The 27,631-nt window shown below is 37.7% G+C and overlaps 3 protein-coding genes and 1 long non-coding RNA gene across 8 annotated transcripts; 2 read left to right on the plus strand and 2 right to left on the minus strand.

Annotated features, from left to right (window-relative positions):
• Nucleotides 1-26: 26 nt before the first annotated feature.
• Nucleotides 27-606, plus strand: LOC130713077 (uncharacterized mitochondrial protein AtMg00810-like). The gene is made up of 2 exons (XM_057562878.1): nucleotides 27-86; nucleotides 265-606. The coding sequence occupies exons 1-2, from the start codon at nucleotides 27-29 to the stop codon at nucleotides 604-606; spliced, it is 402 nt and encodes a 133-aa protein (XP_057418861.1).
• Nucleotides 607-3,424: 2,818 nt separating this feature from the next.
• LOC130711784 (ABC transporter B family member 25) lies at nucleotides 3,425-9,339 on the minus strand. Of its 2 annotated transcripts, XM_057561522.1 has the most exons (17): nucleotides 9,183-9,339; nucleotides 8,727-8,798; nucleotides 8,450-8,485; nucleotides 8,282-8,356; nucleotides 7,991-8,115; nucleotides 7,767-7,866; nucleotides 7,507-7,678; nucleotides 6,825-6,943; nucleotides 6,624-6,734; nucleotides 6,385-6,529; nucleotides 5,895-6,027; nucleotides 5,371-5,446; nucleotides 5,219-5,284; nucleotides 4,931-5,038; nucleotides 4,429-4,536; nucleotides 4,156-4,353; nucleotides 3,425-4,068 (listed from the first exon to the last, which is right to left on the minus strand). In XM_057561522.1, the coding sequence occupies exons 1-17, from the start codon at nucleotides 9,234-9,236 to the stop codon at nucleotides 3,856-3,858; spliced, it is 1,911 nt and encodes a 636-aa protein (XP_057417505.1). In that variant the 5' UTR covers nucleotides 9,237-9,339; the 3' UTR covers nucleotides 3,425-3,855. The 2 variants fall into 2 exon arrangements, with proteins under 2 accessions (XP_057417505.1, XP_057417506.1); XM_057561523.1 differs by lacking the exon at nucleotides 9,183-9,339 and having other exon boundaries at nucleotides 8,443-8,485.
• Nucleotides 9,340-10,922: 1,583 nt separating this feature from the next.
• Nucleotides 10,923-13,145, plus strand: LOC130715159 (uncharacterized). 4 transcript variants are annotated; one of them, XR_009011566.1, is made up of 4 exons: nucleotides 10,923-11,364; nucleotides 11,944-12,047; nucleotides 12,488-12,524; nucleotides 12,655-13,145. XR_009011566.1 is itself a non-coding variant. In XM_057565222.1 (2 exons), the coding sequence occupies exons 1-2, from the start codon at nucleotides 12,021-12,023 to the stop codon at nucleotides 12,967-12,969; spliced, it is 342 nt and encodes a 113-aa protein (XP_057421205.1). In that variant the 5' UTR covers nucleotides 11,925-12,020; the 3' UTR covers nucleotides 12,970-13,145. The 4 variants fall into 4 exon arrangements, 1 of the variants encoding a protein (XP_057421205.1); XR_009011565.1 differs by lacking the exon at nucleotides 12,488-12,524 and having other exon boundaries at nucleotides 10,924-11,364; XR_009011564.1 differs by lacking the exon at nucleotides 12,488-12,524 and having other exon boundaries at nucleotides 10,924-11,364; nucleotides 12,664-13,145.
• Nucleotides 13,146-14,036: 891 nt separating this feature from the next.
• On the minus strand, nucleotides 14,037-15,643 carry LOC130715906 (uncharacterized). Its single transcript, XR_009011808.1, has 2 exons — nucleotides 15,011-15,643; nucleotides 14,037-14,522 (listed from the first exon to the last, which is right to left on the minus strand). It is a non-coding gene; the product is annotated as an uncharacterized LOC130715906 (long non-coding RNA).
• Nucleotides 15,644-27,631: the final 11,988 nt, after the last annotated feature.

Here is a 27,631-nt window from a genome sequence, read left to right on the forward strand (position 1 = left end):
GAGGTTTGGACGAGACTTGTAGTGCGATGAGTTATGGAGTCCTCTTTCGATCTCTTTTTTTCCCACTCCCACAAAGCTTAACACAAGTATGTGTTTTGTTTTGTAAGGAGAAACAGAGTAATAAGTATAATCAATTTAGTACTAAAAGCTGAATATATGAAGATATGGTACTTCAATTAGAATTTGGAACCTGAATTTTGTATACACCTCCATTTGTCATTAAAATAATATTTGTTATATAAATTCGGTTTGTTCTTGGGACAGGACAAATATGCCTATGATTTGTTTTCTCGTGCTCTGATGCTTGAGGCCAGTCATGTTTCGACGCCCTTGACTGTTGGTTCTCATCTTGTCAGTTTCGGTGATGCTTACTCAGATCCTACGCATTATCGCTCTTTGGTTGGGGCCTTGCAGTATTTAACTATTACTCGCCCTGACTTGTCATATGTTGTTAATACCGTTAGTCAGTTCCTTCAGGCTCCGACTGTGTATCATTTTCAGGCCGTCAAACGCATTTTCCGTTATGTCTGTGGCACGCAACACTTCGGTCTTACGTTTCGTCGTACCTCTTCCCCCGCTGTACTTGGTTATAGTGATGCTGATTGAGCTCGCTGCACGGACACTCGCCGCTCTACTTATGGCTACGCTATTTTTCTTGGTGATAATCTCTTGTCTTGGAGTGCTAAGAAACAACCTGCTGTTGCTCGCTCTAGTTGTGAATCTGAGTACCACGCTATGGCTAATATTGCTTCTGAGCTAGTTTGGTTGCTTAATCTTCTTCATGAGCTTCGTGTTCGGTTATCAGCGACTCCTCTTCTTCTTAGTGACAACCAGAGTGCCTTGTTTATGGCTCAAAATCCCGTTGCTCATAAGCATGCCAAACACATTGACTTGGATTGTCACTTCGTTCGTGAGCTTGTCTCCTCTGGTCGATTAACTGTTCGCCACGTGCCCACTTCTCTCCAGCTTGCTGATATTTTTACTAAGGCATTGCCTCGTCCGTTGTTTGACCTTTTTAGATCCAAGCTTCGAGATATTTCTTTATTTATTCATTGACTTATTTTGCAATATGCCTCAGAATATTCCTAGCATATTCTGTACTTTCATTATTATAAATAACATTGTCTACCTCACACACAATTTGTGGTGAGAGTATCCAATCTTACAAATGTCATGAGTGAAAACGATGAAATGGGTGCCCTAGCTGTGTAGGTTTCGGGGTGTGAATGGTGGCAACGCCGCCACCACTAGTGTGGAAGATACGGTAAGAGATGTGGTGGTGGTGGTTTCTAACTAACTCGCGAAGAAGCCTCTGCATTTTCTCGACCGTTTGGTGTAATTTTGGCATGACAAAACAAACCCCTACTTAATTAATACGGGTCAAGGTCACGTGTAAAGTTTTTTTTTTTCAAAAGCCACGTGTAAAGTTAAATGATACTAGTATATTAAAAATTTATATAATAAGTTTAATAAAAAAAAATATTAAGATTATTTCTTAATATATTTACTTAAATCTGACATATATAAAAGAAAAAGGAAAGATGATATTGGAGTATTCAAATATATTTTTCGGTGTAATTTATGTTTGAGTCACATTGCTAATAGAGATACTTAAAAGTTAATTATCAACCCAATGCTGAAATCGTTGCATGAATCGAACACACAACATGTTAGTGTATTTAAATTACATTAGTAACTATAAATAATCTCAACCAACTATTAAGAAAAAAAAAATCATTATTGTGGATTTATTGTGTGAGTAGTCTTTTTTCTTTACTAGGTTTTTTCTCACTGAATTTTTCTAGTAAGTTTTTAACAAGACTCACTTCTCTTGGGTGTCCTCTCGGGGTTCAGTTTATTGTGGCATCGTCCTAATCCATGAGTGGTTTGTTCCCTGCTTCTATCTTTCATCAATAAGATTTGTTTTATTTAAAAAAAAAAAAGAAATAAAAAATATGACAAATAGACAAGATACATTCAATCTCAACTACGTTCGAACTACACAAGATCTAAGTCACTAGCAACTCTAGGAACTTCAATCAATAACCATGTTTTATTAGCTTGACATTTCTCAACATCAAATCTTCTACCCCTTTTTTTTTTTGAATAGAAATCTTCTACCTAGATATCTTTAGAATTTATTGTCAAATTCAAAACATGTGCGTAGTCGTCCAAATTTTCATTTTATTGCAGTTCAAATTCGAAACGAACCAAATCGTCTTAGCAATAGATTAAGGTTTTTTTTTTTGAAAATAGCAAAATAGATTAAGTTGTGTCAAGTGTGTTATAAATCTAATCACTCTACTTATCCTTGCTATCATTATTATGTATGCACTCATTTGTTCGTTCTTCACTTCTCTTTGATATTGTGTTTGTTAGTGGAGAGATAGAGAAGAAAGAGTTAGCAAGGAGATATATAGCCCAGTTTGGAAGAGCTTATTTGAGCTTATCTGACAGCATAAGCTCTTATGCCAGCGTTTGGGAGGGCTTATGCAAACAGCTTATGACCTGCCATAAGTTATTTTCAGCTTATTTTCATAAGCTACTCAGGATAGCTTATGAAAAACAGCTTATGCTTATATACAGCTTATTTTTAATTTATTTCAATAAATTTTCAAAAATAACTTATGAATAAGCGCTTATGTCATAAGCGCTTATGACCATAAGTGCTTAATTAAGCTGTTTTTCCAAACGGGGCCATAATCTACCCTTGTTTGGAAGAGAGAGTTGAAGAAGAGATATTTTTTATGTGGGCCCCATCACCTTTTTATGGTCTCTCAAATTGAGAAGAAATGATGTTTACTCATTATTTTTTCACTCTCCTTATTTCTCATATCTTTCTCTCTACTCATCTTCTCTCTTCTCTACCAAATAGAGTCACCTAACCCACCGAGACCAAGCTACACATTACTATGGTCGCCTATGCATAACCAACATTGGTGTATTCTGAGTTTGGATTCACAAATAAGTCGATCACCAAGCAACTTCATTTGACTTCTACTGGCATTTGAGTTCTCTTCATGCATTAGTAAATGTAGAAAGACATAACGAGCCAATTAAGTGCCTGTTTGAAAAATTGTTAGATGAACGTGAACATTCGCTCAGACAATCAAACGAGTGAGATCCATCCGCCTGAGTGTGACTTGGAAATTGAGAATCCTATATAGAATGGCATTGCAACAGAAAAACAGACACACCTTAAATCATTATATCAGTGATGAGATATGGAAGAACTAATCACTAAATTTATTGCAAACTAGTCAAGTTCTCAGTCATGCTTATCTTCATTTGATTAGGTTGGTGCATCTTAACTTTTTCAGCTAATCAGTTATGGATGTAGTTTTACTGTTTCAACTAGTGGAATAACAATGATTCCGCCCCTAATCAACAATAATCAGTATTTCGAAGTGGTGTAACATAAAAGGGAGAGAAAAGAAAAATGCATCCCATATTCTTGTGATAATGTTGTGTTTAATCAGCACTAGTTGTTTGCAAGCCTCATACTTGAGGCTATGGTATAGATCATTTCAACTGCAAATTTTCACAAAATTTGGGGACAAACCAAATTCAAGAATCACTTGTAAGCTTTAAAATCTTGGGCACTACTCAATTCAGAGTGCTGAAAAACAGAATACTTAATCAAAGGAGCAACATTGACTTCAGACTAGAGGGACTGGCTACAACTTAAAGTTGCAACTTGCAACTATGGAAGTTGCAACTTGCAACTATGGTAGAGAGGGACATAGGAAGAAGTTTTGTGCTCCTAAGAATCGATTATCCCAATCCCCTTTGGGGGTAGACTCGTCTTTCCAACAAGAACATTGTGACGGTTCTTCATGACTTGCAAGACAGAGACTAGATGACTTGATTTTCATCTTTTGTTGTTTGGAGTTGTCTCTTGACCAATGCAGTATAGACACCATTCTGGCTGAGAAGCTCATCATGTGTGCCCTTCTCAGCTACTTGGCCATCAGAAATAACCACGACAGTATTAGCGGTTTTAACAGTTGATAACCTATGAGCAATGACTAGAACTGTCCTTCCCTTCATGATAGAATCCATGGCATCCTGCACCACATCCATCACATCATTAGCTTACGGTGCAAAAATTAAAAGATTAGAAGAAGTTTACATGAATCTGGAAAAAGAAATCACCTGCACTAGGTATTCACTTTCAGCATCCAAGGCACTGGTGGCTTCGTCCAGGAGGAGAATTTTGGGGTCCATAAGGAGGGCTCTAGCAATTGCTATTCTCTGTTTCTGCCCTCCAGAAAGCCTTACCCCACGCTCTCCAACAAAAGTCTGGTATTTTTCCGGAAATTTTGATATGAACTCGTGCGCATTGGCCATTTTCTGCATTCAAATCCATACATTAAGCAAGATTTGGGAGAGAGGGTCTTGTTAGTAAAAGAATACATGAAACATTACAGCTGCATTTTCTATATCAACAGAGTTGAGTTTGCCATCAAATCCATAAGCTATGTTCTCCTCTATGGAACAGTTGAAGAGTGTAGGCTCTTGGCTCACGATACTGATCTGCAAATACGGGAGTAAACTGCATTGAAGTTATCAAAATCACAATAGAAATTAGATTTGGGAGAATTTGGTTTCTTTTGTTATCATCATGTTAAATTAGTTCCTCCCTGAATTTTTTTTTTTGGTCAATAATTAATTTTTCAAACATCAACTTTTACAACTCCAGTTTTAACTTTTAAGCTTAATTACATGGCTGTAAAACATGAAATATAATAGGTGACAATGTCATGGGCATAAGGAATGAATTAATAAATTTTCGCCTAGACTTCATAGGATTCTATCCCATACTCAAAATAATACAAGATATACATGTTCTGAAAACTAAAAATGGACTCCACAACACTAAATTGGATAATTTGTTGTCAGTGATGTATAAAAGCAATGCTCAAGATACCTTTCTGTGTAAATGCCTGTGTGATATTTCTGCCAGAGGAACCCCATTCAGCAGAATCTTTCCCTTGGTTGGGTCATAAAATCTTTCAATTAAGTTTGCAATTGTAGTCTGCACAAGCAAGCAACGATTTCATACACATGATGTTTTTCCTTTCACTTCACTGTACCTTGCTTTATATTGTTCAATCCAAGCATGTTAAACAATAACCTCGCGAAATGATAAGCTGCTAAAATTAAGAGGAAGAAAGGAAAAAGAAAAAGAAGATGATAATAAGAGAAGAGCCTACACCTTTCCACCACCACTAGGACCAACAAGAGCAACCTTTGAGCCAGGGTGCAGTTTCATTGTAATGCCCTAAAATGAATGATGAAGTGTACTATTTTAGTTATTTACCATTGAAGATGTATAACCCGAGCAAACAAATAAAACGGAACAGCTACCTTGAGCACTGGATGACTTGGGCGAGATGGGTAGGAAAACCATACATCATCCAGTTCCACTTCCCCATCTTGATCACTGCAATAATAATTTAGTATCACTTATTTTAAAAGATCACATACCTCGTATAGAAAATATTTTAGAAAATAGGTATATTTAAACAATAAAATGATTCTGAATTTCACATTATAAAACCGCGAGTGAAAGATGCCTATGATTTTTTGTGTTCCCACCCTGTGTCAGGCTTTCATACTCTACATTATAAGTTCAACTTCTCTTATAATATTAAGCAAATAGGGGTTGTCATGATGTGTCTAAATATAGCAGTTGGTTCCATAATGACTTAATGAGCCATCAATAACTTTTTTCTCAGTCCAAAAGGTGAGCCTTAATCCACACATCCTAGACTGGTCACTGGTGTGTCCTACGATAGAAAAATACTAAAAATAAGTAGAAGGGCAGCTGTACTCCCCTGTCTCAGAAAATAGCACTTAAAGAAATACTTTAGGAAATCTAAGAAACTGACCCCAGAGGACATTTAGTTCCTGACTTAGACATGGATGAGACACGATCCATAATTTGAAATACCCTTCTGCTCGCACCTGCGGCTTTCATAACTACTGTATACAATCCGGAAAGACCAGATATAGAGGATCCAACTACAAGGCAAAGTAATTGAGTCAGCATAAATACAATATTAGCAGTTCAAATGAAACGGATCAAACTAACATTGAAATGAATCACTAAATCAAAACAAACTAGCATTTCAGGGTACGTCTAGAAGAACTTATTTGAGCCTATCTTATAGCATAAACACTTAGTTGGGTGTTTTATTAAAAGTTTATTTTAGAAGCTCAGGAGTAAGCATTTGTGTATTAAGTGTTTATCAACATAAGTGTAAGCAGTTTACCCAAACATACACTTACTCAACTAACACCCTTGGATTATACAAACTTTTCAATTGTGTATAAGGTTTCCTTCACATGAAAAAGGGGAAACTAGTAAGAGTAACTTACCCGAGAGACTATAAAGAATGAAAGATGTAAGATCACCCGAGGACATGGCACCCTTGATTGTTAAATTTGCTCCATATATAACAACTACAATAACTGATAGTGTAGATGCCGCATTAAGGCCTCCAGAAAAGAGTCCCACAACTTTCTGTATCACCAAACAGGTAAGACAAGATGTTGTAAGGACAAACATATTAAACTAAATACAAGGATGTGAATCAGGACATAATTGACCAACTCACAGCTTGTTTAAGTCCAAGCTTAAGTGTCTCATCAACTTTCTCAGAGTAGCGTGTTATTTCATAATCTTCCTGAGCAAAAGATCTAACTGTTCTAATTGCGCCAAAGGATTCCTAAGCAACACAAACAAAAGTAACATCAGTTTGAAAATCCTCTATTATAGTATTTGTTTAATTTGGAGAGACATTCACATAATCACATACCTCAGCAATTGAAGAAGCTACTGCAGCTGCAGCTTGTGTTTTATGCGAAAGTTCACGCAGAAAACGGCCAAATTGTCGAACAGCAACAGAAATAAGAGGTACAACAGCCAAAGCCAACACTAAAAGTTGTTGTCAAGAGAGAAAAAGAGAGCACCGATTAGGATAAGAATGTATATATTAACAGACTCAATTCCATCGGAAAGCCAATGAACCATTCCGGTCACTATTTTGGACAGCCCAAAAAACGGCAGTTGAGGAACTGATTGAGCTAGTCCAAAACCAATAAAAAATACTAATGAGTGATGACAAACCGATTTCAACCTTGGCTTATTCAACCAAAAATATTTTTTTAGACAAAGAAAAGCTCATGTATGAGGTCCACATATGGATTAATATTATTTAGCAATTTTCTCATTAATTTTTTATCATATACAGGCTCATAAAAAATTGCCCATTTATGCTAGTTTAAAGTTTAATCTATTTTGATTTCATATGAGTTTTTATGTTAACTAATTACTTTTGTAATATATAATATTTTAAATATAGTTAAGTATCACCTATTTGACTATATATGGTTGAACTGGAGAAATGTGAATCAGTGTATTCATAGGTTCAATGATTGGTCCCCCCATTTAAAACATTGGGATAAACATGAGAGTGCAGGAGGGCGTGTATTACTCACATGTCAACTTCCATGATGTTGTAAGCATGAAACTGAGCCCAATAAATGCAGTTGACAAGTTTCTCAAAGCCTCAGAAAGATTGGTTGTTGCAGCATTCTTTATGATCTGTGTATCTTCTGATAACCTACTTAAAAGTTCCCCGGTTCGAGTGACATCAAAGAAGGCTATCTCCTGAAAACTCATCATCCATAACAAACAAGCTTAATTGCAAGCTAAGGCTAATAACAAGCTGCAAGAGTCATTATGACTATTGTTTGACCTGGTTTACAAGGTGACTGAACAAATCCTTTCTGAGTCGTGCAACAACCCTTTCACTAGCAGAACTAAAGAGCCAAGCTCGAAGTGCTGTGCAAATTGAACTGTAACACCCAGAAAATTCAGTGAACCAATTAAGACCCAAGGAAATTCATGTAACATAACAGAAATCATTAAAAAATAACTATATGATCAGTTGGAAACTGCTCAAGCAAGGATGAATCATACCCAAAAACAACAATCAGAAAGATTTCTAGGATGGTGCTCTTGACAGCATTTAATGCTTCTTGCTTCAGCTCTGTGGTCCTCATATCCCCTGAGACAATGTCAATTATCTTCCCACCAAATTTTTGCTGCACCAGGAACATTTCCATGTTAATTAGAAACCACCTTCAACAGGTAAATTGGCAGCAAATAATATAAACACATGTTGTTGACATAAATTTTAGAAAGACATGTGCTTAAGTATATGTGTTTAAGAGAGAAATAGACAGAGGAGAGATAGTAAATGATGCATACAACTAAGATACTCGAAGTGGCTGCAATCAACAGAGCCACCGTAGCAACCACCAACTTTCCAGCCTCAGGCTTTGCCTGTGATTATTCGAAAAAACAACAAAAAAAGAAGTTTTTAAACAACCACAAAAACATGGCACCAATCCATCCAGAAAAATACTGACCACTTACAAGTGAAAGCACTCTACCGAACCCCACATTTGCCGCCTGAAATTTTGATGCCCAGACTTAGCAAAAGAAAATAGTACATAGATGAATATGAGATGTTAAAGCATGTTCGAATCAGCTTATTTTTCCTCAGAATCAATTATGGCACGAGAAGCTACTCACAGAAGCTTCTCCCCAGAATCAATTTCGGTTTTCAAATAAATTGCAAAATGATTTCCAAACATGTTATTGAATGATGCAATAATATATATATATATATATATATATGGAGTTCAATTACCGGTACGGCATCACCGTGTTCAAGGTCTGAGACTGGACCTTCAGAAGCATCCTCATTTCTCTTTCCCCTTCCCTACATAAGAAACTGGAAAAATCAAAAACTTACTACTATTGGAGCAGCAGTACAAGGATATATGCAATCTCAGAAACATGTCAAAAACCAATAATTGGGGGCTTAGTTAACACTACTAGTTTCATTGACAGAAGAACAAAATGGGACTCACTCTGTAGTGTACCCTTAAACCTAAAGAAACCATGCAATATTCAGAAGCGTTATCTCTTGTTCTCATAGTAATGTTGAATATCATTCAGCAATCAAAGTGGAAATTAAAAAAACGAAATGAAACATTTGAATAGAATAGAATCGAGCTGAATTTTGAAGTGAACCTAATTTGCAGAACTGAAAACTGAAATAGTTGCAGGTGAAGAAGAGAGAGAGGGAGAGAATTTGACTTACGGCACCGCGCTCAGCTTCCAAGAGAGGGGTTCTCTCGCTTCTGTGCCCGTTCATCTTCTTCTTGTTCCTGAAAATGGCTCTTGTATTCCTTGTGCTTCCACTCTTCTCACGCTTTGTTTGATAAGAGAAGAGTACAATACCAATACGTTATGCACAATGTCCATAAAAATGTAATGATAAAATAATAATAATAATCATACCAATGCAATAAGATAACCTTGTTCTTGTTGAGTGGTTATTGAATAATGACAATAATAATTTTTTTGATAGGACAATAATAATATTATTACTGGTAAGTTATCCGTGACTGCAGTGCACATGCAAGGAAATTAATACAAAATTCCATAGTCAAATTTTAAAATTATTCTCTTATTTTAATTTTAATTAATATACATTTTTCAATGATAGTAACATAAAAAAATCTATAAAACAGGAATAGCTAGTAGAACGATCGATCCTATGAAAAAATCCACATTAATAAATTATTGAAATATAGTCAATTCATAATTTATTTTCTGAAATTTCATGAGTTGTATGGTATTTCAAATCAATGTGTGATTTAAATAAAATTTGAAATTTCAACCGAAGGTTTTTTTTTTTTTTTTGCATCAGACTGACTTTTTAAATTTAAAATTCATATTAATAAATATTGGGATATATAAAATATTTAAAATTACAAAGATGGTATGTATCATTTAAAATAAAAAATAGATGGTGTATACGAATTATGAAAATAAATTTTTAACTTATAAAGAAAATTATGAAACCTAAACTGTATGAATCAAAATAGTGAAATAGCCATCAATTGTGTCTGTTAGTGAAAGTAAAGTTCAGTTATACATAAGTTCATAATAAAATATTAAAAAGAATATATTTTTACTTTTAGGTATATTCTCTTCTTCTGAAAAATCTATATGATCTATATTTCGATTTCTTGTCTCACCTTTTGAGGTGCGAGAAAGTTAAACTGCAAAAAAAAGAGAAAGGGCAATCTGAATGCTTCAGATAAATAAATATTAATGTTAAAATAAGTGCAGAGAAATGTGTTGAAATGTTTTTTTTATAGAGAGATGATCTATGTTTTGCTCCTTACTTTACGTTTGGTTGTTTTTTTGTGTTGACGGCTGAATTTGCCTCGTTCACTCGTTGAGTCGTTGGAACTTGGAATGTTGCCTCAAATTTAAACATAATAGAGCAATAGCACGTAATTCAGCTAATAGTCAAATATAGAGAAAATAAGGAGACGTAAGCAAGCACGTCATCATCATCATTTAGAATCTAAAATCAAATCAAGCATAAAAGTGTGGCAATGTGGCATGAATAATGTTTTGTTCAGAATTAAGTACAGCTTCATCTTTGTGAGATGATGAAGAGATGAGAAAAAAGTGATAAATATAGTAATAGATGACGTAATATATATGAGAGAAATAGAAATGAAAAATTATTAAAAATGAGATAAAAAAGGAAATGAATTGTGAATATTTGTGTGGCATATCCTCAAAGGTAAACTTAAAAATGTTGTTTGTGTTTTAAACAGCAGTCATACTCCCCATATAATGACCAATAGCAAAATGATATGATGTCATGTCATCTCTTTAACAAGTCAATTTTATATCCTAAATTTTAGTCCTTAAACTTTCTAAATTTTGCATTTTAGCCTCAAGTTTTTGTATATTTTAATTACTTTTGTAATTAAAAAAACGAATTAAATTTAAAATAAGATTCTATTTCCTCTGTAACAAAAAAAGAAAACTTAAAATCAGATTTTAGAAGAATTCATGAACCCTAATTCATCTTCTAGTGAACCATCGGAAAAAAAATTCATCCTCTTGCTCTCGCCGGTGGTGGCTCGACCGCCGCGATTCCTTCCTTTGCACCACCGTGTTCCAGCTTCATTTTGAGCACGGGCCTCCTCCCTCGTTCTAGATTCCTTCCTTTGAACCGCAAGTCCACCTCCGCCATCCGTTGCAAGCCCTCTCCCTCGTCGCCGCAAGCCTCGTTTATTGCACTTTTGCAGCTCCTTTTGATCTGACTAAAATCACCTCCTCCGCCGTCGCAAGCCGTAAGTGTGTATTTGGAGATGAAGAGACTGAGTGCAGGAGTTAGAAGAAGCAGACTTGTTTTTGCTTGAAATAACAACCCCTGTCAATGATTTTTCAGTCATATGGGCAGACCTTCAATTGTGAGTGTCTTTCTCTTTCGTCTTCTGTATTCTCCCTGTAGAGTCCCAAATCTCAATGTTGCTTTGTATTTTTATTTTACCTTCTCAAGTATAGTAGTAGTGGATGTTAAATGGAGTAAGATCTAAGAGCAATTCTTTTTATTTTTGCATAGATCAAGAATAACACCAATTGGTTGGATGTTCAACTCATTATAGTTTGAGACATTTATTTAAGCTGCTAAATCTTTAAGAATTAGGACTTGGTTAGGGGAAAACTGAGTGGGTATTGATTTTTCAGTTTTGATTGTTACTTGTTCCTTTCCCTAATGTGATATTTTGAACCTTTTCTTGTACTGTTAAGTGTAGAATAAGATGCGACTCCTCTAACTTGAATTTTAGTTAGCTATGTCTACATCCTCATCCTACTTGAATTGCACAATTATCATGGTCTTTTTAGTTACCATGAAGAAGCATTGGAACTGTTGTTACTCGTGGCTTAATTAAATTGATAAAACTCTAGAGTGGGGAAGCTTATCTCAGTCCCACACTCTCACTGGTAGCTAAAGGTAACTGATGGTGAATCATTTCTCTTGCTGCTAGTGGGTGTGCTTTTTTGAGCAGCAGTGTTTGTAAAAGAAAAAAAGGAGAGAGTGGAGTTACTTCCAAGTCAGCCAGATATGCAAAGAGCTCATCTTCCCATTGTGGTATATTTATCTGTTTTGATCTGCTATATCAATTCTACTTCTATCCAATACTGGTTGTGAACTTGTGATTGACTCATTACATGGTATCTCACTTGAGCTACAATCACATTGTGCATAAGTTTGATGAATTTTCCTTTCTACTGAAAATTTTGGTGTTGTAGACTAGGACATACATACACATGAAATTATTGGCTGTGGTTTATGTCATACTACCTTGGGTAAATTGTAGTAGATGCCTGCACACTTGATTGTACCTCTCTTATAAGAAATTCTGATTTTCTTTGACTGGCATCATAGGTTGAAAATTGAATTGTTTTAATAGCTATATAATATTGAGAAATTTAATTTTCACACATCCCAATAAAGCTTTAAGCAAAGGAACCCTCAGATGAGTGGCATTAATATATTAATGACAAATCCTGTTTTTCACTTTGTTTCAGAATCTCCAATCTTCATTCTTGATGTTCAACACATATGGTATTGTTGTTTTAGAATTTTTTTTAACCATCAATGTTATTATCTTGCTTGATTGCTTCTGAAATGGGAATAATGGTTTTGATTTAAGCAAATATATAGGATATTGACATCCTCGTTACTAATGTCACAGTTCTCCCAGGTAATAGCCATGTTCATGCTGCAATTTGAGTTGATGGGGCTTAATAGGCAGCAGAATAAATTGTGGAAGGTGGTCTGGCTTGCTGTTATATGGACAGTGTGGAATGGCAGAAACAACCTGGTGTTTAGAGAGGTGGAGATGGAGATAGAAAGATTGTTTGAGATGGTACAAATTTGTTCATGGAACTGGATTACGGCTGGACTCCAAGGATTTTCCTCTTCCTTCTTTGAATGGGTTTCGAACCCGATTCAATGCATTAAACCTGTCTACTGGTGCCGTGGAGGGGCAGTAGGAATTCTCTATTGAGGTGTGTTGTTTGGTCGAAGGGAATTCTCTACTGAATGCGTGAAGATTATTATGTAGAATAGGTTGAATTTGAATTATCAATAATGTACTCTTACTGAATATGCACTATTGAACTTCAGTAGTTGCACAATGATGTAACAAGTTTTGATTGCAATAAAACGAGACTTGAAATCTAATCCTTTGTCAACTTTAGTACTCCAAACTATGAACTTTTAAAGAAGCTTCACTGTTGCATGAAAACAGTTTTTCAGTTATACCTTATGCCACAAGAATGATTGATTTGTATGACAGCTTTATTTTCTAAGAAGAAAACGTGTGGGCAACATCTCATGCCCAAGCAGCTTCATCAGTTGTTTTAAGAGTGTGATGTAATATAAGTTTTCTTTCTTTTTTAGTGATTGTAGGCATATTTAGTACGGACTGCTGAAGCTATTTTTCAAGATTAGATTGAGACGGAAAAACATTAAATACTTCTAACAATATAGAACTATCAAATAGCTCATCAACCACTCATTTTAATGGAGAACAACTCTGTTTTTCTATACAGTAGAAACTATCATAATTTTAATGGAGAACAACTCTACTTAATGTTAACTGTGTCTTGCAGTTTTTGATGCTTAAGTCTACTCTACTTTGAATAAATCTGGCATAAATCTATATTATAATTTAAAAAAACATTTTAGTTTCACAATCATGTTAATTTAATTAACTTACCTGCTCAAAAGATCTCCAAACACGCTCAGTTTTAGGTTGATAGAAGAACTAGGATGATATTGTTAAAAACAGAAAAAGAAACTATCTAGTGGACAGTTACTATTGGCAATATCTCCATGTGGCTCTAATCTTCTGCTACCACTCTTCCTCTTAATGTGTGGTTTTACGGACAATATATTAGCAATAATATTGAACCTAACATGGTTTTATTGCAGATTTATATTTGTAGAGCATTTCCAGAATCAGAAAAAATGAAAAAGAAATCTACACTGCCATGGATGTACAAAATCGATGTATTATAAGTCAATGCTCTGCCATTTAACTACAACAGGTAGTATAAAAAGAATCAATCATAAAAACAAATGAAAATTACCAATACAAATTCATTATTCAATTTAACTGCAGGGCACTGACATTCTCATATTAGATCAAATATGTCTGCTAAGTCTAATCTTCAACTTTTATCTTGGTTTGATACATCTGAAATGAAAGAAGAGTACTTTACAGAAGATGAAGGTTGTGAACTGCATATTGTTTCAAAATCACTTGTAGGGTATTCAACTTCCTTCCCACTAGACTCAGGCATCATAAGATTTGGCATAGCTGGAGTAAAATTTGAGAGCATCCAACGAAGAACAAAACTTTAGGCCTCGTATTTGATCAGCTGTTAGGTCAGGAATCGCCTTGTATTTTTCATTGGCAGAATCTGAGTCTGTATCAGAAACATCCTCAGCCGATTTACCGTCGTCATCATCGCCATCACCATCAATTTTCTCAGGGACTCCTTCATAAACATTTTTAAAATGTTTTTCATTCTCGAACAAGTCAGAGTCAGACATCTAATTTCAATGAAAATACACAAAATCAGGTTTGGAGCACATAAAGTTGACATAACAATTACACAAAATCAGACAACATAACAAATATCACACAAGATAAAATGTCAAGGTTTGTACAAAATGTGGGGTTTTTTTTTGAAAGGGAAAGAAGATGTATTAAAGAGAAGCACTAGGAGTGCATAAACCAAATACAATAGCAGACAAGGAAAAATAACTTAATAACACCTACTACTAAAGCAAAGCATTAGTCAAATCCAACCCAAAACATGCTAGCTTAACAGTATGTGTTCGCTTTATAGGCTCTCTAATATATACTCCCTAATGAAGACATTTTCTGTACATGATTTGGGCATGGCAGATGAAGTGGGTAGACCCAAATAACTCATAGAAGTAACTACAGACCCAAATCATTATCAAGAAAACTACAGACCCAAATAATTCATAAAAGTAAAGAAACAAAATAGAAGCAGGAGGAGGTCAGGAAATACCGTGCACACAACGAATTAGATCGAGTTAGATGATCTTCAGACGAAAAGGGGCTTGTGGGGATGAGGATCTTCACGGTAGAGGAGGGCTTGCGGCAGAGGAGGGCTTGCAGCAGCAGTGCTTCTGGGCTTGAGAAGAAGTTGCAGCAGAGAAGAGAAGAGCTTGCACCGGCACCGGCAGCGGAGAAGGGCTTGCACCAGCAGCGGCAGCGGTGCTTTTTGGTTTGACCGGAAGATGAGAAACGGCGGCGGAGGAGGAGGAGTGGAGGAAGGAGTAGGTTTTCAAACTTGAAATGTTTAAATTAATGGTAAATGAGATTTCTAAACCAGAAAATAAATGTTTCAAGAAAAAATAAATCTATTTTTATTATATTGTCAGATTTATAATACAAATAATTGAAGGACCAATTTAAGAATTTGATAAGTTTAAATGATATGACATAAGCATCCACTTGGCATCCACTTGACATTTATTTATTGGCTGTGAGAGAAACAGCATTATAACTGTCTCTCAGCAAACAACATGCAAAAGTTTGCCATCCTCAAATCAGGTTCAGTCAGCTTAGTTCAGTCCGTGAGCGTGGTGGTACCAACACTCTAGGGAGACAATAGAGCCAATAGCCCAATACGTCGTTTTCTTTTTGTTTACTGAAAAAAAAAATGTATTTTTGCGTTGGTTTTTTTTTTGATGCTAGACAACAAAAGAGAACAAACAGGAAAAAAAACTAAAACACCCTACGGTCTAATAATCTCTATTCCTAGAGAGTATGCCAAAATCAAGTGCTCCATGCCAGGCAGGGGATCCTGGAGATCAAGATCCTGGGAAGCACCTGCTTTAGCAAGGAAATCAGCACAAGCATTTCTTTTCCGCAAAGTGTGCTCAATCCGAACAATCCAACTACGCCACAGGAGATCACAAATATTAAAAATCAAGACAGCATACCCATGATGATGAGAAGGAGGATGTTGGATAAAATTAACAGCCAACATAGAGTCGGAATAACACACCAGTTTCCTATATCCTTTCTGCCAGGCCAGCTCCAAGCCATGGAAGATGTCAAGGAGTTCCATCTTCAGCACGCTGCCTCTCGTACGATGCCCCATGAAACCCGAGAGCCAGTCCCCACTCGTCGCACGCAGACAACCACCAAAACCCAGCCGCACCGGGACCCCCAACGCACTACCATCGCAGTTAACTGCCACCGCATGAGCTGTCAGAGCCTTCCACGATATCAGACGAGGAGGGGAGACAAGTTGCGAAACAGGCCACACATTCAAAAATAGAGTACGTTGCTCCTGAATTGAACGAAGAAGCTGCTCCTCTGGAACTATGGTCTGTGCCAAACAAGCTTGATTTCTAGCATTCCATATTCCCCAAATGGCTGCCAAACCTGAAGCTTCCGCATGGAGAAACAAACGCTGAAGCTACTCTCGAGGCTCCAAAGTCGCAAGCGATGGTTTTTAGTCAAGTAAAATTAAGTTTTTTTTTTTTAAATAATCTTGTGGATGTGGATAATGTGTAGTTTTTTTTTTGGAAACTGATAATGTGTAGAATTAAGTTTGGTCAAATAAATTTATTTGAGTCGAATAAAATAAGGTGCTTGTTGTGGTGCCTTAAAGCAGATTAAGGTGTGTACCTAAAATGATAAATTTAATAAAAAAAATACAATTTCAATTTAGATAAAGAAGATGAAGGAAGATTTGCAAGGTTCAACATGCGTGGGGCAGGGAGGAAGATGATCCTGACAAGAAAGGAACTTAGATGATCTCCCAGAGTTGTAAGTTAAACTTAAAATCCTACTTTTCAAATCATGCATTGAATAACATAAACAAACTTAAGAACAATATATTAATAGTTTCATCGAGTCATTGAACTTAAATTTTTAAAAATTGCAACAATAAATCCTCCATCTTTTTTCAACAAGATAAAAAAATTATTAACTTATAATATTGTACGAGGCACTAGACCCAAAAAAAAATATAGGTACCATAGAATTCACCATAAAATAAATGGTCGAAACTAAGGCAGTAGCCTCGATTAAGTTACCGTGCCTAAAATGATTTAACATTAGGAAAACTTTTGCATGCTATTTGGTGAGAGGGGTTATAATGTTGTTTTTCTCATAGTCAATGAGTGAATGCAAAGTGGATATTTGTGTCATGTCATTTAAACTTATAAAATTATTAAATTGATCTCCAACTATTTATATTATAGATTTTACAATATTAATAAAAATACATTTATTTTTTCAAAAAATGTTTATTTCTGGTTTTACAAATTGATTTTACCTTTATCAAAATTAATTTAAACATTTTAAGTTTGATTTGGGAAAAATCTCTTTAACCTAATCCTTCATCCACTCTTCCTCCTCCTCCGTTGTGTTTCATCTTTCTCTGGTGTGTTTCATCTTCTTGACATTGGGTAGGCCTCACTTCATCTTTTGCTGCCGTTAACTTCCCCTCAGCCCAGAAGCACCGCTACCGCTGCAAGCCCTAGTCTGTCGCAAGACCTCCTCTACCATCAATGATCTCCTCCCCCGCATTCCCTAACCTCCTCCCGCTTCTATTTCTTTTACTTTTCTGAGTTATTTGGGTCTGTAGTTGATTTTTAAGTGTTGAATTAAAACTTAAATAAAGAGAATTGGGAATTCTCTCTTAAGTGTTGGAAGATTGGGTTGCGGGTTTCATATAGGAAAGAAGGTTGGATCGAGGTTGTGAGGGATGTCGTAAGTTCGATGGAGGGAAAGGGGATTGGGTTCTCTGGTTTGGTTTTGGTCTCTCATCTCCCTCTGTTTTTGTTTCTTTTAAGTGCCTGTTCTTTAAAATGGAGGAGGGTGGTGTTGGCTATGGGTGGCGCCAAGAAAATGGCAGGGATGGCTGATAACCCGAGGTTTATTATTTGTTTGTCGAGTCCTTCTTGTTTCTTTCTTTTCATTTTTGAGTCATCTATTGAGTTTTAAGTCAAGTTGAGTCCCTTTTTAGTTCATAATTGCATCTGCATTAGTTTAGGTGTTTTTAATTTATTTATTTGGTCTTTTTATTAGTTTTTATTAGATTTAGTTAGAGAATAATTCTTATGGTCAGGTTTGAGCTAGAATCTTATGAACACACGAGTGCTGATTGCATATTGGGATTTCATTTGATGAATTGATTGGAAGAAAGCTGAATGATTGTGATTGAATGCATATGCATGTTCTCATGAGTTACATTATTGTTTTGACGGGTTCTTGAGATTCTTTTCAGGTTTGATAGGATTTTGATGGCAAATGATGATGGTGGAAGGCCAAGTAATGAGCCATGATAATAGGAGAAGTGAGAGTTACAAAATTGAAGAAAAATCAGATAAGCCACACATGTGCGTCATGGATGCCACGCACATGCGTGGAAGTACTATTCGAAGAAAGGGAGAAAATTTTGTTACTCACGCATGTGCGCCACTAGGCCACGCACATGCGTGGTGATCAGACCTGTACCGGACAATTTGAGTGGTTTGCCCACGCATGTGTGTGGAGGAGGCCGCGCACATGCGTGGATTGCCGCTGGAAACTCTATAAATATGGATTTTGTTATTTCTTTTAGGTATCTTGTAATTTTGTGAATAAAACTTAGAGTTTTAGTTTCTTGGAGCTTGTGGGAGGCTTCTTCGCACTTTTATTTCAGGTTTTTGTTCTTTTAATTTGCATTATGAATTCCCTAGCCATGCTTGGCTAGTAAACCTTTTGTACATTGTATGAAGTGTGTTGTAATAATTACTCAAGGAGTAATAATTACATAGTGTTCCAAAATGACAAATGTGTTGCATTGAATGGATTTGAATGAAGTCCCACATAGAAAGTGGAGTAACTATTCAAAGCATTTATATATCATTAAATGCCAACCATTCAACAAAGAGACAAAGTGAGGATATAGTGCCACATGTGCATGGTTTGGTGGTCCCAAGCTTTTATGTCACATGTTCCATTCACACCACCCCTCGCCGGTGTCGCCACCGGCGTGGGCGTAGAGGCGCTAGTGGCGGCTTGTAGACGGCACGACACTTGAGGCACTTTAGCACGACGCATCGACGGCGACTCGATTGCTGTAACGTCCGTTTGTTTTGGTCGTTTTGGAATTCGAATTTTGCACCTGTTCATGAAGGGTCGCAATTATTCACATATTTGTTGGTAACAGACATAATTTATGAAGGGTCGCAACCTTATAAATTGTTCTGTTTTGCCTATAAATAGAGTGCATGTTCAGGATTCAGAACAACAATCATATCCTCTGTTTTTCCAGAAAACACTTCGTTGCATTTCGAGTTTTCATTAGTCTTGTGCAAACTCGAAGTAAGGCTGATTATCCTGGGTATTCTAGCATCCAAACTCTAAGACGAATTCAGAGAGTGCTTGAAATACTTTAAGGAAAGTGATTTCATCACGATCAAGCCTATTCTTTTTCTAACAAAGTGAACCTTAGCTTTGATTATGTTTTGAGCTTCAGAGTTTCTTATATGAATTGAGTTTCCTTTCCATGTATCTTTTCCCTGATTCAATATTGTCTTGAGTGCACACAAGTGTTTTTCTTTCTTCTTGCACAGCGGTAGTTGGTAAGTGAAATTCTGATTCTTCTTGGACGAATGTATTACACAATGTTCAGGTCATTGTGTAGAACATGCAAACAACAATGAACATAATTAAACGTGCTATTAAGTAAACAAAACAATAAAACAAAATAACACAAGGAATGGGTAACTCAATTCGGTGCAACGTCACCTACGTCTAGAGGGTTTTCACCCAAGAAAGGAAATCCACTATTAGTAGTGTAGGAACAACCGGTCTTACAAGAACACTCCTTGTTCAAAGCCTTACAACCTAAACGCTACCCAACATATTTCTACTTAGTACTCCCCTAAGTATGAGAGCCCCTCTCACTTTCTCTCAATCACTCACCATATTGATTGAATCACAGGTTACAATGAAGATGTAGAGGTTTGAAATTCAACTAAATAACAACAACGAACGACAACACTTGAGTTGATTACAAAAAGTACAAGATGAGCTCACAAAATAAACCCTAATAGCTTAAGCAATACAACTAACAATTCGTGTCGCAGCTAGGGTTTCTTGCACAACTTAAATAGATGTTCTTCGAGCCTTTGTCTTCAACGGGCTGAACATCAACAAGTTCATGTAGTAAACTAGGAACAAATCTCGAAAAGATCTTCTTCCACAAATATCAAAACGGAACCAAATCTTCTTAATTACTTGGTTCATGCAGAATTAATCTTATTTCCCCAAATAGATTAATTCTTCCAAATACACAGAAGATATGCACAACTTGTGAAGTGTGTGAGATCACAACAAATCTTCTGACAAAACACATCACATGAATGCATCACGTAAAACACATTACTGTAACCAAACAACAAACAGTTTCACAATGTTCTGCCCAATGCTAGAACATATGGTCGCACATCAGACAACACAGTTGTTCATCACACCAAGTTACACAACCATGTTAACACACAATGTTTAGACAAAATGAAGTTAATCACTAAACAAAATACTCAACAGTAAGGATGAAGGGACTTGGGATTAGATTGATTTTTTTGCTACCACTTAGGTATAACAGTGGAAACTTTTTGTGTTGGTTTGAACATAGAACAATAATTCTTCAATTGAATTGACTAGGTACTAAGGTATTAGGCTTAGCAACCTGAGATTGAATGATTTGCTTGATTAAGGTATTAACAAGTGAAGGTAAAGGCTACATCACCATAGAAGGGGTTCTAAAGTTCATATATGGATTTGGTTGTAAGAAACATAATTGGACTAAGTAAACTTTACCCAAGGTACTTTTTTATTTGAATTACAATTCTTGCTTTTCATCACAAGTGTGTTAAACGTAGCACATCAAAACTTCAAACTTATATTGTTTTCTTTTACAATTCTAAACACTAAATTCCTTGAACAATTTGATAAACAACTATCTTTTGTGGTTCGATATCTTTATATTACTTCGGACAATCCGTACGCTTGCGGAATTGCTATCAAAGGCTGTTACATTTTTGGTTCCTTGGTTTTGCTAGGAGCACGAGAAGTAGCTTAGGTGAAGGCCCCTTGTGGGGACTAAAGTGCTCGGTTTTTGTGACGATGGAGGTAAGTTGGTGGTTGTTTGTTATTTTTTAGGGTGCAAATTGGTGGTGTGGCTGAATATATACTGTGGTGGCTGAATATTTAGGTGAAATTAGAAGTAGTGTTTAGAACGAGAGAGGAGGCCCATGCTCAAAATGAAGTTGAAACACGGTGGTGCAAAGGAAGGAAACGCAACGCAACGGTGGAGCGGCTCCACAGGCGAGGCTGCCACTGAAGAGAGCAAGAGGATGAACGGGTGGATGAGTTCTTTTATTAATTCTTCTAAAAATTTATTTGAAGTTTTTTTATATAGGAAAATAAAATCATATGTTTAAGTTTGTCTTTCTTAATTTCAAAAATATTTAAATAATTGGGCTAAAATGAAAAACTTAAAAAATTTAGGGACTCAAATTTAGAAAATAAAATTAACTGGTCAAAGAGATGACATGTCATCCTAGCATCTTACTGTTAGTCAATATAAAAGGGGTATGTCTGTTGTTTAAAACGCAAACAACATTTTTAAGTTTGACTTAACATTAACCATTACCTATCAACAGGGGAGCTTTTCCTCTTCCCTTTACCCATGTCATTTCTCATTCCCTGCTAGTCCCTTTCAGGGTCGGCCTAACACTACATGAGGCCTAAAACAAACTTTAAAGTGAGACTTTTTTATGGGACTTTTTTAACTTAGTATTAATGCTTGGTTTTTTAAGGCATTTTTAACTTAGTAAAAAAATATTTTTTGAGGCCCTTTTTTCTTAGTAAATTTTTTTTTGAGACCTAAATCCCTTGCCTGGGTGGCTTTACCCTTGGACAGACCCGGTCCCTCCCCTTTCAACCTTTATATAAATACCTCAACCTCCAACCCATTTTGTCATCCCATACATTTTCATATCAAGCTTCTATATGTTATTCCGTACGCATCTCTTTTTTCTTCATAATTTTCATTATTCACATCATTTTTATTACCTAAGTGTATGCATTAGTACTTTTCATAAGGATTTATATGGGCCGCAAAGTAATCTTTAGAGCGAAGTAGACTGTCTTTATTACTGCATATGGAAGATGCATTAACTCTATATATTATTTTGTTATTAATGTCTTCTTATGCGGATACAAAAAAAAAATAAAAAAAAATATGTTTGTCATGCAACAAATAACCCAAACCAGGAAATAATTATTTATTCATCATCCTGTTTTTGGTATTAATTTGGTCATCATGTTTTAATAAATAGTTTTTAATATTGAGAAAACTCTTTCATAAATTATATAATTTGTCTCCATACAAATCATTCATAGTTTGAATTGAATCACTGTCTAAATACTTAAGTCAAGTTTATAGATGCTATTGGTGGCCAAATAGTCAATAGTCTACAGGCTTTTATTTCTTGATTTCAATTTCTCTTTGTCAAATATCATATCTACTAGCATCGCCTAGGCAGGAAATGAGCATATATAACTGGATCGGGCTGCTTGTGAAACTATTGGGCATTTGGGCTTAAATAATATTTTGCTGGTCTATTTTCGCATCACCTTGGACAAAAATATTGTTCGCCTCCCTTGGATTCAGTTTGTTGGCCAACAAACAAATAGAAAGTTAAAATTTTGAAAAATCTCAAAATATGTCAAAATAGTCAATAGCCAGAGCTCCGGGGGAGAAAACGGGGAACGATGGCCAGGTGGGGCCCATGGAGGATCAAACGATGGAGGGGACGTTACCAAAGGAAGCCGTTACAGAAGGAATTAGTGCCAGCAGACCAATCATTGATGATGCGATTCAGGTTGAGAAAAATGGTATTAACCCCAATAATGGGGCCGAAGGGGACCCACATGGGCAATGGTTGACGGTTACAAAAAGAAAAAAGCAAAACAAGAAGAAACCCATTGAGCACGTGGCTAAGGTGGCGGCGGAAGTGCTACCAGTGAAGAAGAAAGGAAACGGAAGTCAAGGGAAATTAAGAGTTAATGATGAGAAAGTTAAGGCTCATGATGTTATGAAGAAGCATAACGGAATTCAAGGGAAGAATATTCCAGCAAGTCAAAGAAATGATGAAGGCATAATTATTGGGGAGGCTTTAAAAGGGAAATCTGTTGCTTCCCCAACGCCTCAAATTTTCCAATTTGGCAGTTCTAGTGGGCCCACCTTGGATACGCATAACAAGAAGCGGAGGCTAAGGGGGGATGATTGGGATCGAGTGATTTCAAAAGGGACAAGCAATGAAATGCAGCGGGACCCACTGCAAATTCAAAACCAACACACGGGTGGACTGAGTGAGGACGTCATGGAGATGTCAGTTACGTTGGTAAATGACTTGAAGCTCATTAATGTGGCATCCGAAACAGGAGAAAGCCAGGAAAAAAATTCAAATGTTATCAATGATGAACGGAATCATTGAAGCAGGGGCCCGGGGATTACTTCCCAACCACATTAAAATTGGTTTAATGATTGGGTTTGAAGACTTTAAAATTTTTTCTTGGAATATTAGAGGAGCCATGCATGTTCATGGGAAGCTTGCTATGAAGGATTTTATTATTAGTAAGAGGCCTGACGTGGTGATTCTGTTAGAAACTAAATGTCAGTTCAGGAGAGCAAAGAGATTTTGGGACTCCTTGGACTTCATGCCCATTCACATTGAAGAAGCGAGAGGTTTCAGTGGAGGCATTTGGGTACTTTCAAATAAAAAATCAAATGTGTCCTTTCGTCTGGTGGATGCCCATCATCACGTGGTTTCTTTTGAGATTTGGAAAACGAACCTATCATGGGTTTGTAGTGCAGTGTATGCTTCCCCTGTCCCAGCTCAGAGGGAACTGTTGTGGAGACATCTCTTGGAATTGAGGACCACTCTGGTTCTGCCTTGGCTGCTGCTTGGTGATTTCAACGAAGTCATTCTTCCCTCTGAGGTTAGGGGAGGTGACTTCATTCCAAGTAGAGCGGATTCCTTTGCTTCGGTGTTAAACAGATGCAATTTGATTGATCTGGGAGCTGTGGGCAGAAAATTTACATGGTTCAGGAAAATGAACAATAGACTCATCCTGTCCAAACGTCTAGATAGGGCAGTGGGGGATGCTGATTGGAGAGTGGCTTTTCAGGATGCTTTTGTGGAGGTCTTGAATAGAGTTCACTCGGACCATAGTCCTCTACTCCTTCATTGTGGCCCTGCAAGGACATATAATCAGGACCGGCCATTCCGATTCCTTGCTGCATGGTCGGATCATGCACATTACCAAGCAGTGGTGGAAAATGCGTGGAGACCTGGGGAGGAGAACATATACACCAAACTCAATAGGGTGCGAGAGGCTTCTCAAGTATTCAACAAGGAGGTATTTGGAAATATTTTCAGGAGGAAGAGACATGTGGAAGGGCGGCTAAGGGGAGTTCAGAGGGAACTAGACTCCTTGGTAACCTCGGACCTTATCATTTTTGAAGCGGAATTACAAAGAGAATATAGGAGCATCCTGAAGCAGGAGGAGCTTTTGTGGTACCAAAAATCCAGGGAAAGCAGAGTTCGATTCGGAGACCGCAACACAGCATACTTCCATACTCAGACAGTTATCAGAAGGAAGAGGAGCCAGATCCATCAGCTAAAAATTGAAGATGGTAGCTGGTGCTCGGATGTGGAGGTGCTCAAACAAGAGGTCCAGAGATTCTTTGTGGACTTATTTGCTGCATCGGTACCTATCCAAGGTGCAAACCTTACCCATGATCGATTTCCTACATTACCTGATGAGGCGAAGGCTTCTTTGGTGCAAACTGTTTCAAAGGAGGAGGTCAAGGAGGCTTTGATGGGGATGAAATCTTACACAGCTCCGGGGCCAGATGGCTTCCAACCATTCTTCTACAAGAAATATTGGAATTATGTTGGAGATGCCCTGTGGCAGTTTGTGCAGGAAGCTTTCCAGGGAGGGTCAGTAAGAGAAGAGGTTATGGAAATTCTCTTAGTGCTCATACCAAAAGTTGATCATCCAACTAGGATCAAAGAGTTCAGGCCCATCAGCTTGTGTAACGTCACTTACAAGATCATTACTAAGGTAATCGTCAATAGGCTTAGACCTTTTCTTAATAACCTGATTGGGCCATTGCAGAATAGCTTCATCCCAGGCCGTGGTACTTCAGATAATGCCTTCCTGGCACAAGAGATCATTCACCATATGCATCATTCCAAGGCAAAAAAAGGTGCTCTAGCCTTTAAAATTGACCTGGAGAAAGCGTATGATAGCGTCTCGTGGGACTTTCTTGAGGAAACTTTAATGTATTATGGTTTCCCTGAAAGGACTATCCATCTTATTATGAGTTGTGTCACCTCCTCCCAAATCTCTATCCTCTGGAATGGGTCTAGGCTCCCTAAGTTCAGGCCGGGGAGAGGGCTCAGGCAAGGAGATCCCTTATCGCCATATCTGTTTGTGCTTTGCATGGAGCGTTTGTCGGTGTCTATACAGCGTAGTGTAGATGATGGAGCTTGGAAGCCAGTTCGGATTTCACCGGGAGGGCCACAAATTTCTCATTTATTTTTTGCTGATGACGTGCTTTTGTTTTGCCAGGCAAGTACAAACCAGGTTCATCTTCTTGCAGCCCTTATGAAGTCTTTCTGTGATAGCTCCGGTCTTAAGATTAACCTCCAAAAATCTAAGGCCATCACCTCAAAGGGAGTTAGCACGGAGATTCGGGCGGAGATTTCAAGCATCGCCCCCATCCCTTTCGTGAGAGACTTGGGTAAATACTTGGGCTTCCCACTTAAAGGGGGGCGTGTGATCAGACAGAATTTTGATTTTCTTATTGAAAATATTCAGCGGAAGCTGGGCACTTGGAGAAGGAATATGTTGAATTTAGCAGGACGAGTATGCTTAGCAAAATCTGTGATTGCCTCAATTCCGACATATTCTATGCAAGTGTTTAACCTCCCTCGGAGCGTGACGAATCGCATTGATAAAATGATGAGATCCTTCATTTGGTCTAGTAATGGGGGCTCGAGAGGATGGCATCTTGTTGGCTGGGACAAAATTGTTGAAACAAAGGAGCAAGGTGGCTTAGCGGTGAGAGATTCCAGTTTGGCGAATACGGCACTCCTGGGCAAAGCAATTTGGAGTATTTTACATAAACCACAAAAATTGTGGGTGGAGACAATGAAGCATAAATACACTCGTAACTCTTCTGTTTTGCAGGTGAAACCTAAGGGCACTGACTCGCCAGTGTGGCGGGGAATTCTCAAGGCCCGTGACCGTTTGAGGGAGGGTTTCAGGTTCAGGTTGGGAACCGGAGACACATCCTTGTGGTTTGGTGACTGGTGCGGTGATGGCGCGCTAGCGACGAAGGTACTGTACGTTGACATTCATGACCTTGAGTTATCTTTAAGAGATGTTATTTCGCATGGGAGCTGGAACCTGGGCAACGTCTACACAACTATCCCAGATGAATATCAGCAGCGTCTCCAACTCATTGAGCCTCACATAAAGCCCAATCAGCGTGATGTCTGGATATGGGATGGTAGCAGTTCAGGTTGCTACACGGTCAAGGAGGCGTACGCTTGGCTCCATCGACGACAATACCCGCTGGCTGTGCAGGGCAATTGGAAGTGGGTGTGGCATTTGAAGGTTCCGGAGCGGGTGCGTATGTTCGTCTGGTTAATACTTCAGAATTCTATCCAGACAAATTCGTATCGTTACCGATGTAATATGGCAGCGAACGCAAATTGTTCCCGGTGCTCGGCGGTGGAAGAGGATGTACTTCATTGTTTAAGGGACTGTCCCCATTCACGAGAGATTTGGCTGCGAAGTGGAGCTCTGTCTTGGCAAGGTTTCCTGGTGAACGATTGCGGTGAATGGGTCCGTCATCATGCTCAAGGCAGGTATGGGATCCAATTTCTGGCGTGTTTATGGGGCATATGGAAGTGGAGGTGCAATATGGTTTTTGAGGAGTCTCCCTGGTCGGCTAATGAAGCCTGGCGTCGCATCTGTCACGAACATGATGACATGGTCAGATTCATGGAGGGTGGTGACGGGATAGAAGATGATCAACGGATGCTCAGAAGTTGGAAACCACCGCCGGAGGGATGGGTGAGCCTTTGCGTCGACGGCAGCTTCAAAAGTGAAACAGATTGTATGGGATGGGGTGGCATCTTTCGCGATTCACAGGGCCAGTGGTTGCTTGGATTTCATGGGTACCAAGATGGTGGAAATGCTCTGCAAGCTGAGGCTTCTGCTCTGGAACATGGGCTGAAAGTGGCGTGGGGAAAAGGCTACAGAAATGTTATTTGTAGTGTGGATTGCAGAGACCTTCTTCTGGCTCTACAGGATGAGGATCGTTGCCAATTTATGCCAACTTTGAGGACCATTCAACAGCTCTTGCAAAGGAGTTGGAGGGTTACTTTGGATAATATTCCTAGAGATTGTAATGAACCGGCGGATTGGTTGGCAAAGAGAGGAGCAGCTTCTCCTTTGAATCCTTGGTGCGTGATAGAGGCTCCCCCTTGGGACTTAGAGACCCTAATTTTGAGGGATCGTTTGAGCTCGGTGT

This window comes from Lotus japonicus, chromosome 4, assembly GCF_012489685.1.
Source record: "Lotus japonicus ecotype B-129 chromosome 4, LjGifu_v1.2".
NCBI classification, from domain to species: Eukaryota; Viridiplantae; Streptophyta; class Magnoliopsida; order Fabales; family Fabaceae; genus Lotus; species Lotus japonicus.